This window comes from Acanthaster planci, linkage group LG08 (assembly GCF_054643075.1).
Source record: "Acanthaster planci isolate LZ-2023a linkage group LG08, COTS_SCS, whole genome shotgun sequence".
Lineage (NCBI taxonomy): Eukaryota > Metazoa > Echinodermata > Asteroidea > Valvatida > Acanthasteridae > Acanthaster > Acanthaster planci.
The window spans coordinates 4,898,146-4,911,900 of NC_141784.1; the positions used below are offsets into that span (position 1 = coordinate 4,898,146).

The following is a 13,755-nucleotide window of genomic DNA, read 5'->3' on the forward strand; positions in this document are numbered from 1 at the left end:
AGGATTAAACAGCATCCTGGTATATGAGAACAGTCCCAAGACAGACATGAGAAGCCATCACTTCTTTGAATAGTTAAGTTCCTTTTTAATTTGAATTCCTGCTTCTGTGATGTTGCTATTTTTAACAAGGAATATTGTGGTATCGCAGCGGTGGAGAGACAGAGGGAAAGTTGCCCTGTGATGACATGATGACAGTTTGTTTTTCTTTTGGGGGAGGGGCATTCTTTGTGGGACGAAAAAGAGATCAGACATGACACTCAAACACCATGTACGGGGTTCTTGTTGCCAAGAGTACATAATAGTAGGGAAATATAAAAATGAAGCAAACACTTTCTGGACTCACTCCACAAACCTTTTACTGCATGGTTTTTTACTTCTATGTTCAATGTTGTAAACCATTAAACACTGTGCTTATGTATTTTGTAGTATAAACAGTTAAATAAATCTCCCCATTGCGTGTAATTTTGTGCATACATGTTCAGAATAATTGGCTGAAACTTTGACATCGATCTTGGAGGTGCACTGACTCTGTCAAATCTGTCTACTTTAGTCACAATATAGGCTTTTACACTTGTCAGTCACACTTTGTTAACACATGCACTTTCATGACCTGTAGGTTTGTGAGTACACTGTGGAAACTATCACTTGATGTGTGGTTCGGAGGAGACCTGTTGAGTGTTAGCTCGACGTTCGGCCATCATCCTCAGGAGAGTGATGAGTGTACACTTTCCTTTGGAACTTGGGGGCCCTACGGTCAGCTGAGCATCAGAGTGTGGCTGCATCAGTATAGCTATTTATTGCTTGTGTAACAGGGAAAAATGGCACACTACGGGGAATTTGCAAAACAACAAAAACTCTAACTAAACCAAGGATCTTTGAAGGAAAAGTCGCAGGAAACTGAATTAATAAGGACTCAGACACCAATATTTGACTTCAAAAAAGGGGGAAAAAATTTATGAATGAAAAAAAAGTACAGGAAAATTGCAAAAAACTAAAATGACTCAAGGACTAAAAAAAAAACACCCAAAGACTCAAAACCCAAACCCAACACAGTGCGTAAAATGGACCTAATGAGGAGAGCTGGCTTTCAATCACTGACTCATAGAAGCAGACAGAAACCTGACTCAACTTAGTAGAAACACACTCTCAAGTTAGGAGGAACAAATGAACAATGATGGTATCTCTGCTGGTCTGCTCTTCGAAACTTAATGTGGCCAGAGCATGGGGTTAAGTTATATGGGTAGAAGCAAGGACCAAAGTAAATAAACAGGGGGATATACTTACAGAAAAATCCAGGGGAACTCAAAACAAAAACTCTATTTTTAGAGGGACACTACTCCTATGAAAAGACGCTAACAAAAACTATAACAGATTTCTGGCTCTGCCACACTTGCCTGTCCATATGGTACCGAGAGATAGATCTAACAGGTTTTTTGTGCCTATTTTCATTTTAGACAGGTTGTATCATGCATTTATGTAACACAGATCAGGTTTCAAGTCTAACTGTGCATGACCATATAGTCGCCAGGTCCCTAATTTTGCCACCTATTGTCGTCTGATTGGTTTTCACAGTAGGTGGCAAAAAAATGATGAGGGACCTTGCAACTTTACGGTCACACACGTCACCCATTAAACAGTTTCGTTGCTCTGTGTAGGTACAAATTGTCAATGACTCCCCTCCCCCCCACACAGTATATGCAGTGTGAACAACCGCACCCCCACCCCATGTGCAAACTTTATAAACAGCTCCTACTGGTCACTCTCTTGCCAATGAAATAAGGTACACACAAAAACCAAAAGGGAAACAAAATGCAACCATTTTTAAAAGGACTAATGGTGATGTACGGTATCTTTATTCAACTTCATCCAAAACCAATCATACAAACAAGCACTGATACAACTTGGTCACCGCCAAGGAACCATCAAGAAAGAAGTTTTATTACAGAAAATCATCTAAATATTACTACAATATATATTATGTCAACACTAAACGCACATGACAAAGTCTCGTAGGAATTTATTCACACCAGAAAGTATTACTGGTAATAAAAACATGCTGGTGGATGTTACATCATTTCTTTAGACTATCATAAGCCTTGAAGAAGTCAATCGGATACCTGTGGTCTTTTCCATGCACATTTTTTTGTACATTCCATCTGAGCGACCTGGATAACAAACCTCCATATACATGTATGTGCAGTTGTTTAAATCCGACTCAAATCATCTGAGCTTTTCTGGTTATGAACAAAAAGCCTTTCCACAAACTAGAAATAAATCAACAGGATGCAGGATATGCACGTATGAAATTACAATATCAAACATCCATTCTGGAAAGAGCATTGTCGTATGACAGTTCATGCTGTAAGAGTTAGTAACATTAGTCGTTACACCATCATGACAACATGTATGCCAAATTCTGACTAACAGTCACATGTTCAAATAAGCATGCAATACGACCCATCTCTCACAAGGATCCACTCTTACCCTCATAGACGAACCAAGGCATGACTTCTAGAGGTTAAATCTGCATTGTGGGCTATGACTTTACATTGTTTCAAAATCCATCCACGCATCAACTGAAGGCCATCAAGTAAAAAAAAAGAATGACTTGTTTGTCACGGCATACATAATACTGAAAGCAAAATAAAACATGACGAATTCATTTTAACCATTTCACACCGGGCCCACATATCCGTGTTGATTCTGCTGGGCCGGGTGACTTTTCATTTTTTTTTTCTGTTTTCAAAATTCATTAAAAATTCATAAGTTCATTTACTGGACGTTTACACCCACACAAATGACCCTTTGGTGGGTCTCTAATCTGACAGACAACATTCATTGACGCCTGAGTATTTCAGCCAGGCCTGCCACCTTGTGAAAAGAGCCCAGATTGTGCGATGTTAAGTAATTTTCTTTTGTTCCCGAAACTGGCACAGTGCGCTGCTGGCGTCTTTTCAATACGGGCCAGATTAGCATGCAGTGGTATTGTATTGCTCATCACTAGAATGCTGAAGTGCTTTTGTCCCCGGTGGTAATTCGCTCGCACTGAATGCTACAAACAGTGGTATAATCTTTCAAAACAATGAAGGATTTCCTCCGCTATTGAAAACTGAAAAAATATTGCCAATTCCCAGCAGCCCCGTCTTTTGTTTCAAGTATGGTCTTTTGTGACAAGGCCCAGCTCTTTTGTCCACCTTTGGGCTCCCCAGCTTCGTGTATAGAGCCTATGTCCCTGAAACCGGGGACTCTGGCACCAAGTGGTTAATGCAATACTTGATTAGCAAAATATCCTGGTTTCCACGAGGTGAAAGATATGAAATTAATAACTAACAGTGCTTATCCAATCAACATGGTGTACCTTTACCACTTAACAGAGAGTTGACTCACTGTCTGTGTACAATATTAGACACTAGAGCCTTGCCCAACAAAACTAAAAGAAATGCAACACTCAGGTGTAAAACAGATCAAAACTACTGATTTTTTTTTAGGGTATGAGAGAACAAAAAATACATTTGAGAAACAACTAACTTGTCCTCCAAAGCTGTTACTTACTTCACGTGGATCTGTGTACACAAACACCTGTAAGTGCACTGTAGGTGGACAAACATCCTCCACCCTAGTCAAGTTCTGACTCAGGTGGTTGGCGTTTCAGGGGAGAGTCCCTGTCACAGTTTGAAGAGAAATCCTTTCTATCCTGTGGACTCATTCAGTTTCACTATGCCTGATCGTCATAATTACAAACGTGAACAGTCCCTCCACCCTCCCACAGGCTGTGAGTGGGCGTATCAACTTCATGCAGGTACTATGTTTAGACCAGGATTTCCTGGGTTTCCAGTCAAGGCGTCCCCAAATGTGCAATCAACCGTATCTGCTTATAAACTACAACTTTCCTGTACCTGATACCAGTACAAAGGCAATAAATAACAATGACAAAAATGGCAGACTATCAAAATGCAATGCACACAAGTAACTGTAACAGATGTACGCACAGGAAGTAAACCACACTCTTTCAGAACAAGATGCAGAATATAGGTGTTCCCTAATTCATCATGACAAAGATAAAAATCACTTGCAAGTAAACAAATCAAATCAAACTGCTAACTAGTTTTATACTGCTATATATTTCAAGCACCTCACACTGGACATGCACTTCAATCAATAGGCCTATGTGCTGATGATGTCACACTTTGTTGTATACATGTGCACTTTCCTACACAGCCAGAGAGGGCCCAATGTCCACGGTGAACCAGAGACACACATGTACAATTACAATGTACATTAATGTATACTATCCAAATTTATATGTCATATGTATGTCATATGAGGATGAAGAGTTTATGCTGACAACTAATTGTATTTAAACAAATGAAATGCAGTATTTTTCTTGAATGTTTCACAAGTGAAGGTATTCATGACAGTAACATTCAAACAACTGTGCACTAACGTTCATAATGTTTATATTCTTCAAATAGTGAAAGAGTATAAAATGTGTGCACAAAGAGTTCACAAATTATGAAATTAAAAAGCTCCCACATCACACTTTGAAAAACAGCATTTATAATCTGTACTGTACGGTGCATGTGAGAATAATACAAACATGTATTTGAAAACTGCATCAAAAGTACTTATGACTCTGTTACAATGATACTGTAAAAAAATTGAAAACCCTCATGAAATATACACAGTTTTAGATAAAACTCCATATTTTTATGTTTAGGGGAAGGCTAGACATATTTACAAATGTACAACTTGCCCAGAGGGCCTGCATGTAGCCTCAATGACAAGCCATTGGTGCAGCACAGTAAGGTGACTACTTTTTGGTGAGAGCACTGTACAGTCTGCGCCAGAACCACTGTCTTAGATCTTTCTTGGTGTAATCACAGATTGTTAAATGGCGCAGGATGTTGGGCGGTTTGCAGTTCTCTACCATCACAGGTATCAGACGCTTGCTTCGTGCACCTGCAGACAAATGAGCAAAATCAATTTGAGGCCCCACTGAATGTTAAGCGCCATGACGTACAATGGATTCATTTGCTGGGATTGATCAAGCAAATGACAGGGCCCCTACATGCATATGCATATGCCTCCTCTAACATTAGGAGAAGCCAAAGTCGGTTGCATGGTACTAGTTCGAAAGTGATGTCTTCTGACTTACTTGGGGCAATGCTGTGAGCAAACTTGGTCTGAAAGTTGCAGTCTTCACTCGTCAAGAAATCCGGGGACAGCACAATGATCATACGCTTACATCTACGAGAATGGATTAGAGAAAGAGGATTACATGAACTCCACGAACAAGGCAAAAGAGGGTACCATGGCTGAGAATAGGGACATATTCTAGGAGAAAGATCAGCCTTTTGGTAAAGTCACACTGCATAAAAGTGGAAGTGTTGAGTATGCTTTGGGGAACATTTTTGAAGATGCAAGAAAAATAATCCCAATCACTTCTCCCAGGACACAGGTCGAGTTTCATAAACACACCCTGCAGGTGAATTTAACAGTTTTCACATGAAAATCGTCAAATTGCTTCACAATTTGCCTCTAACACCCATGGACAAGTAGTACACGTAAGTGTTTTAACTTTGCTTTTAGCAAAGCATCTGTGAGCACGCACAAAAGTTTATTTACATCCATGCATGATTCATCAGCATTTGTTAATTAAAGGGGATTCCCCTCCAAACAGGAAGTACATGTAGTTACACGCACATGTACATTACATCATAAAAGACATTCCAACGGTATAGTTACAAACAACACTTAAAGGGGCTTGGGAATACCTGTTCTCAATGAGTTCAGCTGTGATGGTTGAGTAGGAACCTCCAGGCACTAAGTCCCTAAAATCAATGCACAGTTTCAGGTTGTAGGGTTCTTTCTCCAGGACTGTCATCATTTCCTTCACAAACTCCCTGTCTGCATCAGTGAAGCAGACATAGGCATCAAAAACCTCCGGAGGGCCTGTGGAACACAGAGGAAAGGACAGTGCATTTCATAAGGTGGTTGTGCACGAGATCCGGCAACTTCTTTACTCAATATTTGATGAGTGTGGACTACTCACCAGCTAAATGCAGGAAACAGTCATCATGTTATGCCCAAATCATACTTGGGCGTGTCACAAGGACAACATAACAATGACTGATTGCAGCATGGCTGTAATTACCACACTAGTTCATGTACATTGTAAACACAATCTGGCCATCTGCATACACAGGGACCGCAGCCAGGTTCATCCATCACGCATGGCATTGAGTCACCTACAGCAGACACTTTTGTACACACTAAAGTAATCCTCCATTTTGTTTTGCACACCCACACACACACAACTTGACCACTGCCCTTGATCTCTGACCACAGCACACTACCTGCTGAGGCAAATAAATTGGCAGTGCCCCGTGGACTGTTGCAAAATATGAGATTGGGAAGATATATTGTACAAATCCATACATGTGCTTGATTCAAATGATTCTAGCGGGTCACTTATTTGTGGCATTGTACCGTAAAACAATGAGTTTCATGAAATTAACACCAGGGCGGTCATTTCAGGAGTCCATGCCATACTGTATGTTTGTTATTTGCCCATAAATCTTTTTCTCACAATGATATCTATAGACCCTCTCCTTACATGTAATGCATGATTCCTTTGCTTCACTCAACTAATCTATTCTTTCCTAGCTTGTCCAGATACAGTGTACATGAACTTTGCTTTTAATCTCGTGACATTTTTAACCAAGTCTGTGTCCAGGGTTCTGAGAGTGTTTTCCAGTTCGCAGCTTCAATCAGGACATTTTCTTCAGCGTTAAGGCATTCCTGAGCTTTTAGGCATCTTTACTTCCCCACTCTTGTAAATGCACACGGTAATTCATGTACCTCTGTTTATTATTTCTTGAGTCAAATAAAATATTTCACTGTTCAAACTGAAATCCACTCTGGGTAATGGTTCTAGAAGGCAAAACACTCTGTCCTAGTATCGACAAGAGTTTCACACAGCTACATGTATTACATATTGCACAGCATAAGTTTACCTCCTGCATACATGTATTGTAAGCCGGCTTACATATACATGTACAAGCAGCGTAAATGAATTCATATTGCCACACACATATACTTTCACTTTTAGCATGGTGCTATATTCAGATCAGGTAAACTATAATGAATGATTATCAAAATTATGAGTAGTCAAAGAACCCAAGCAGTTGGATTCACATGACAAACATGCTATTGTGAAAAATAGTTTAAATAAAATGTTATCTACATGCATCTGAAGATAAACGGGGAGGGGGTTGACGTGTGAGATCAACCACACCCTCTGATTCTCACCACTACTAATCAGGGAATGCCTTATCAAAATTCAAATTCAGTTTGATAGGATTTCATACTGCATTGTCATAGGTGTAAATCAAAGAGATTCCTACAAAATATAACACAAATAAATAAAAGTATATGTATTAACTAGGTGGTGTGATTACAAAATTGTAATGTGATACACATTACAATTTTCTGAAAAAGTGAAGCCACTGCAATTTGAAACTCATTTACGTATGAACACTTGACAAAATACTAGTTTTTCCAAAGTCAACATTATATATGCACCAGATGGAAATATCCTCTACATTTAATGCCGTTCCATCTTCAGAAATTAAAATCTGGAACATGTCCATGTTGGCCATAAATTTGTAAGAAACAGGCCATCTGTTATCCCTGAACCGGGACACCACTTCCTTTTTCAAAAGGAAACTGCGTGTACATTTCCGTGCTTGTATTAACATGGTGCAACACAGAGTTTAGGAAGCAGGATACCAGTACATGGACATGTACCTGTACATGTGTCAACATTTTCCCCATGCGACCCCATTCATGGACTTTCTTCCAATGAAAACCACAATTGACAAATGCTCTTCTTAAAATGGCCACACCAGTGGGTAATACCCACAGTACAGGCGAGTACAAGTATACATCAAATTTCACAGCCATTAGGGAATTCTGTTCCAGAAAAACCATATCTGTTTACAAATTGGTTGAAGTAATACAAAGACACCCTTGACCTGTTGACATTCTACATGTGTATTGCGTAGTACCAATGGGGCATTGCAAAGTACTGCTTTTCTGTGAATTTGCCAACAGTTCATCTTGCAGGAAATTCTCAAGAATAGGTAAAAGGACAAGTGCATCTCATTGTATTTCTTTTTATTTACCTACTCACATGATGCTCTGCCAAAAAAACTCAATTCTATAAGTAGGCAATACAAAGTTTACATAAATTCATTATTGAGCTGAATGTTTGGCTGACTAAATCATCACTGCTTTTGTGCTTGACAAACTTTGACTGAAAGTTTTGTGCTCAAGGGAAAATATTGTACTGTGCACAGCTTTCAGGAATACAAATCATTACAATAGCAGATTCAAAATGCCTACACTTACCTGGATGCTATTCAAACTTTCCTGAAAGAAATGACGCCTAGCCTAGGTTCTCCCTTTATGCCACTAAACAAAGGGCCTAAAAATATACCACTGAAGGCATTCACTTAGTTACGGGCGGTTGCAAGGACGGTCACAAACATAACATAACTCCACACTCCTGGAAAATGCAAGTTCCAAAACTGTGCCAAGCGTAGCAAGTTTTCAAATTTAAAATTATTCAATCTAAAATTTTCCTTGAAAATGGTTTTAGGAGCAACTATGCAGAGCGGAAAATAATGGACCACAGCAGTACCATGCTTAACAACCGGGGGAGTACATGTCCATATTTAACTTGTGCCTCATCATCGCTAAAAACACTAGACAATTGTGGAGTAAGCATAAATTCATACCTTTAAAGGAAACGCGGTGAGGAACTATAACCACAGCGATCTTGGCAAATTTTGTTATGTAGTATCTAATATGTGTGTGCGTAAAAAATCACAGCAAACAACTTCAGCAACTTTGACGATTTCATTTTCACTCAAAGTCAAACAGGGATGATCAAAGTTGTTAAATGCAAGCTGAATCTCTGAAAACAGCTGCTTCAAGTTAAACTGGTGTCGAGTTTAACTGGTCGTATCATGACAATTTTCGAGAGTGTCTGTAGGTGAAGTGTCAGAACACAGAAGGCAGGCGTCTGCATCAATGCATGTACTGGACTTGCTTTGCAGCAAATCAAGCCATGACATTTTGCCCTTCAAGCAAGGGCAAGTTGGACACGCAACAGTTTGTTAACCACTTGGGCGATTTTACCCGATGCCCTCCTTGCCATTTATATATGTTACGTGCATCTAGGTTACCACTCAAAATCCACCATAGGTTTATTATTCAGTGATCAATCTTGCCCAAAGTCGGTGCTTTAACCCTAAGCCCCCAAGGGTTTCTGGCCCTAACCTTCCCCATTCACACAACGTTAAACACCCATATGGGACTTTGTGCACAGAGGCTGTTGGATTTTGTTTTTCTGAGGTATGCCAAACCCAATGCAAAAGCCAGCTGTTATGGGCCTACCACACGTGGTTCCAACAAATTCAGTTTGCTCAGTCCTACCTGAAACATGATCCTCCAATGTTATCCCTCGTAACTCTGGTGTTTCAGGGACATTTGGATAGCTTCCACTCACTGTAATACAAACAGAAAGGAGAAAAAAGACATTTGCATAAATCAATGACCTTATTAGGAAGATTCTGATCATTACCAGAACTCGTCTGAGCCATCAGCTCTTCCCAATACGCAAGAATATTACAGGCCGTTAGTTTGATCTCATAAGTGTCTTACCCTCGGGCACTTGGACTGGTTGGCCAGTTATGTCACCTCTACGTCTCTCTAGCCATCGGCTTGCATCTCGCTCTGAAAATTACAATAAGAATGATTCACATGGTCTCACAATTCATGTACTGTAAGTGAACAATTCGTAATTTGGAAAGAGTTCCACACATGAACACCCCCTGTGTAAACCCTATGAGACTGGTCTGAACAGTTGTGTGTTTCTGCATAAATGCGTTAACATTTTCCACACTAAATTTTACTCTTTAGGACAGTACTGCTTTCTGATGGCTGATAAACCACTACAAAGGGAAATTAGTGATGTCTGTGTATGAAACTGAACTTAACCACCGACATGTTTACAAACACCCTCTGCCATTTTGTTTTGGAAACAAAATAAAACACTGTCATAACTCCCTCGAATTTGGTATTTAATGATCAAATTGATATTGTTAACAGTATTCAACAATAAATACTGACAATAACAATCATTCTTAGAAATAAATAATTTACAGTGACTTAAATGCTCATTAACAGATATTTTATTGCGGACCATTATACATACCGACTAGTTTCTGAATATCATTTAATACATCCTCTCTATTGATGTCTCGCAGCATTTCTAACAGCACTCCAATCGTGCTGCCTTGTTGGCATGTCCACGCTGAAAGAACCATCTTTGTGGGGTCTCTCTCCAGTGCAAAGTTCTCAATCTCCTCATATTCAAATCCCATCTCTCCAGCCAGCCCCGTCCAGTCATTGTGCAGAACTTTGGGAGGGTTCAACATGAGTGACAGGCGTGTCCTTGTTGGCACATTGAGTGCCCTTGCAGGAATCTTTTCCAAGTCCAACTCACTAGCATCAATGTTTGTAGATCCAGTTGAAGGCAGATTTACACGCAAGCCAGTAGGCCTACTGCATGTTGAAAGCATGTCCACTTTGCTCAGTTGATCTGCTTGCGTTGATCTGCTACTTGTCATAGAGGACATCGTTTCTGTGTTTGAGCCGTGTGGTGAGTAATCATAACCACTCATTCTGTTTGTCATATTCGCATTAGTGCCCGGCCTAGTGGGCTTGGACCTAACTGACTCAGTGACTTGGGAATCGGAACAAGGCCTGTAACTATTCGATGCTGATGATGAGCCCGAGTTTGGAAACAGGCAGGCTGTGGGTTCAGTTCTACCGAGTGCTGTGGTTGTTTCTATCTTTGTGGTTTTATGTGTATCACTGTCGACGGGCGTCACCACTTGACTGCTGTACGTGCACGTACCGATGGTGGCATTCCCACCCAGTGTTCGACCCGGATACAAATATGCCGAGGCCTCTTGATCACGCTTCTCGGAAAATGCAGGACTCGTAGACATTCTGAATGCAGAGGAACGTGTGGGTTCAACCCTGCAGATTACAGTGTCGATGTCAGTCAAGTGAGTCGCTATGCAAAAAAGGGTCTAATGTCCGTTCAGGCGTGTCAGTTATTCCCCAGCTGCGTCAATCTCCTCATTCAGCGGTTTAGAAAGACGAAATCGTGCAGTGTGTGTGCGATAGGAAACTTTGCACAATGGCGATGACGTACCCTACGTACGTACGAACGAACGTGCTAAGCTTATTTTGAGCTCGAGTTAGCCTTTAATAAATCACGCCTAGATCGTATGGCGCTGGGCAGGCGAATAACGTGTAAAACGAGCGTCTTTACGTCTAGTTACCGGCCAGCATTGGCCAGCGCACTGTTTTACAGCACACAACATAGGTAGAGAGAGGAAGCTTTAAACGTTTTAAAACCTAATAAGTAGAGGAAAAAAGTCCAAAGATTTTGTTAGTTAAATGCCTAAAAATACCAAATGTTAACATTTTAGTTTGTTCTGCAAATAGTACATTAAGAAAAGGATTGCCGTGACGTGTAACGTTCGACTAAGAATAGGATACCCTTTTTGAAATTGGAATGATCTGCGCTTTTGCGTCAGCTATAGCGCTAAGGGGTTTCCCCTGTTCCCCTTATAGTTTGGTTTTTAGTTTAAAGATTCTTTTTGTTCGTTGAAGGCCTATTTCTGTTCATGATTGTCGTCAAGTCGTATTGTTTTTTTTTGTTCATTTTACTCATATTTTTATTTCTTAAGTTTATGTCCTTCATATTTCTTTATTGTCATTCCTTGGTTTGTCTTTATATAGATAGGCCCTATGTCATATTTATTTTTTTACAATACTGTTTACCATATTGTTTTGATTTTTACCTTCGGTTCATCCCATCATTTGATATACAAACTCAGTCAACATAACGGGGCTCGTATTCGACAACTAGTGCTTCTTATGTACCCCTCTATTGCAACACCTTGTTATCACTCCATTGTTTTATTTTCCATTTCATAATTTCCACATATTTTCATACTCTTATTCGGAACTGTTTGGAATTGGAAATAAACTTAGGCCTATGTAATTAATAGGCCCCTATTCATATGGGTGGCCAAATTTTGCAGAAATGTTACCCTTGGTTAGTAACAGGCTTTGTCTCATTCATTTGAAAGATTAGTTCATTTTCCTTTAAGTACTTATTTATCAATTTTTTACTCTCTTTTGCTTTTCAGTGAAGTATAGTAGCCACTAGTTGGAAAACAAACACACGACTATGATGTAAAAAAGAGGTCTGTTAAGCCAACCTGCTGACCTATAACTAGAGAAGATCTGATGGACCCGGGGAGTCTTTTCATTTGAAGACATGGGATCATATCACGACAGAAGTGTGTGGGCCCCCGGCGACGGACCCGCCGCTCCACAAAAGCGATCATCGCCTATCATCATTGAAAACATCGTAACACAAACAGCGGAGTGGCCGAAGGTAGCGTATTTCGACGTTCCCCTATAGGGTACAGTCCGGGTACAATCAGCACTGTTCAGGGCCCAATAACATGCACGCCAACTTCCCTGAGATTCCTGAAACACAAATGAAATTCTTCTCTGGTTACTTATCTTTCACTTTCTTTTCAATTTTTTTGTGGGTTAACCAATTACATTTTTAATTATTCCCCCAAAACAAAAAGTGATTTTTCCGAAGTCTGATTGCAGCCATTTTTCGAGTGGCAACCCTCAACTTTCTGGGGCACTTAAGAGCATAGCACCGTAGTTTTTAGCCATTCTGCTCTCATATGAAAGCTCAAAGACCCAGGGAGTTGATCCTGGCAAGGATTCACACCATCTCACCATTTTGGGGGCCAAACAATCTCCTTTTTCAAAAGATACTGCGGGGGGGGGGCACTTTTAATGCTAATGAGCTGGCTAGAAACTCTCACTTGAATCAGTGGTGTGCACCCTCAACTTTCCTCGTGCGTTGTTGCCAACCTCTCTGTTGAAAAACTTCATATTCATTGTTAAATTTCAGTGTCGGGAAATTTTGTCTGAAGTCCCAAAACGGTAGCGTCCAACACCTGGGCACAAATCCAGCTCAATGTTCCCTAATTTAGCGCACTTGAACAAACTTAGAGAATTCCTCATTAATATTAATTTTATGAATCCCTTCAAAGTCGACAAATTGTAGTAAATCATTATGACCTCTGTACCCACCTAAGAATTTGCACGAAAATTATTTTGTTCGTTTTGAGCGCATTTTAAGAAAGTTTATCTTGCAATTGAAAAAAAAGGGAAATCAGACCAAAATAAAAAACAGTTGGATCAAGGTTACCCCTTTCCCGAAAAAAGTTTTACAGGCAAGCCTATCTACCTCCCGCCTGCCCGGATCTGTCCACTCTGCATTGGTTAAATTTTCATTCCAAGTGATGGCTTTAAAGTTCTTTTCACTTTCCGTTTATCGTTCCCTCTTCAAGAGTATGGGTCGGAAAAGGGGTTCAAAACTAACGATGGATTGAGAACCAAATTTTTGGGAGGCATTTTAAGGGGGGATGAAGATTTATGTTATGAACTCTGTAAGGCGTTTGGATGGAGGTTGAAACCGGCCCCAATAAGACAACCGAGTTACCGCTGTGGTGTTTCGGTAACCCAAGGATTTGTTAAGTCACAAAATGTGGAAAGTGGTATGACGTTAAGAACTAT

General features: G+C 40.1%; 1 protein-coding gene across 1 annotated transcript; it reads right to left on the reverse strand.

Moving 5' to 3' along the window:
• Window positions 1–1,818: 1,818 nt before the first annotated feature.
• On the reverse strand, window positions 1,819–11,324 carry LOC110974581 (myeloid differentiation primary response protein MyD88-like). The gene is made up of 6 exons (XM_022226327.2): window positions 10,283–11,324; window positions 9,730–9,801; window positions 9,502–9,573; window positions 5,775–5,952; window positions 5,156–5,247; window positions 1,819–4,959 (listed from the first exon to the last, which is right to left on the reverse strand). The coding sequence occupies exons 1-6, from the start codon at window positions 11,079–11,081 to the stop codon at window positions 4,811–4,813; spliced, it is 1,362 nt and encodes a 453-aa protein (XP_022082019.2). The 5' UTR covers window positions 11,082–11,324; the 3' UTR covers window positions 1,819–4,810.
• Between the last annotated feature and the right edge of the window lie 2,431 nt (window positions 11,325–13,755).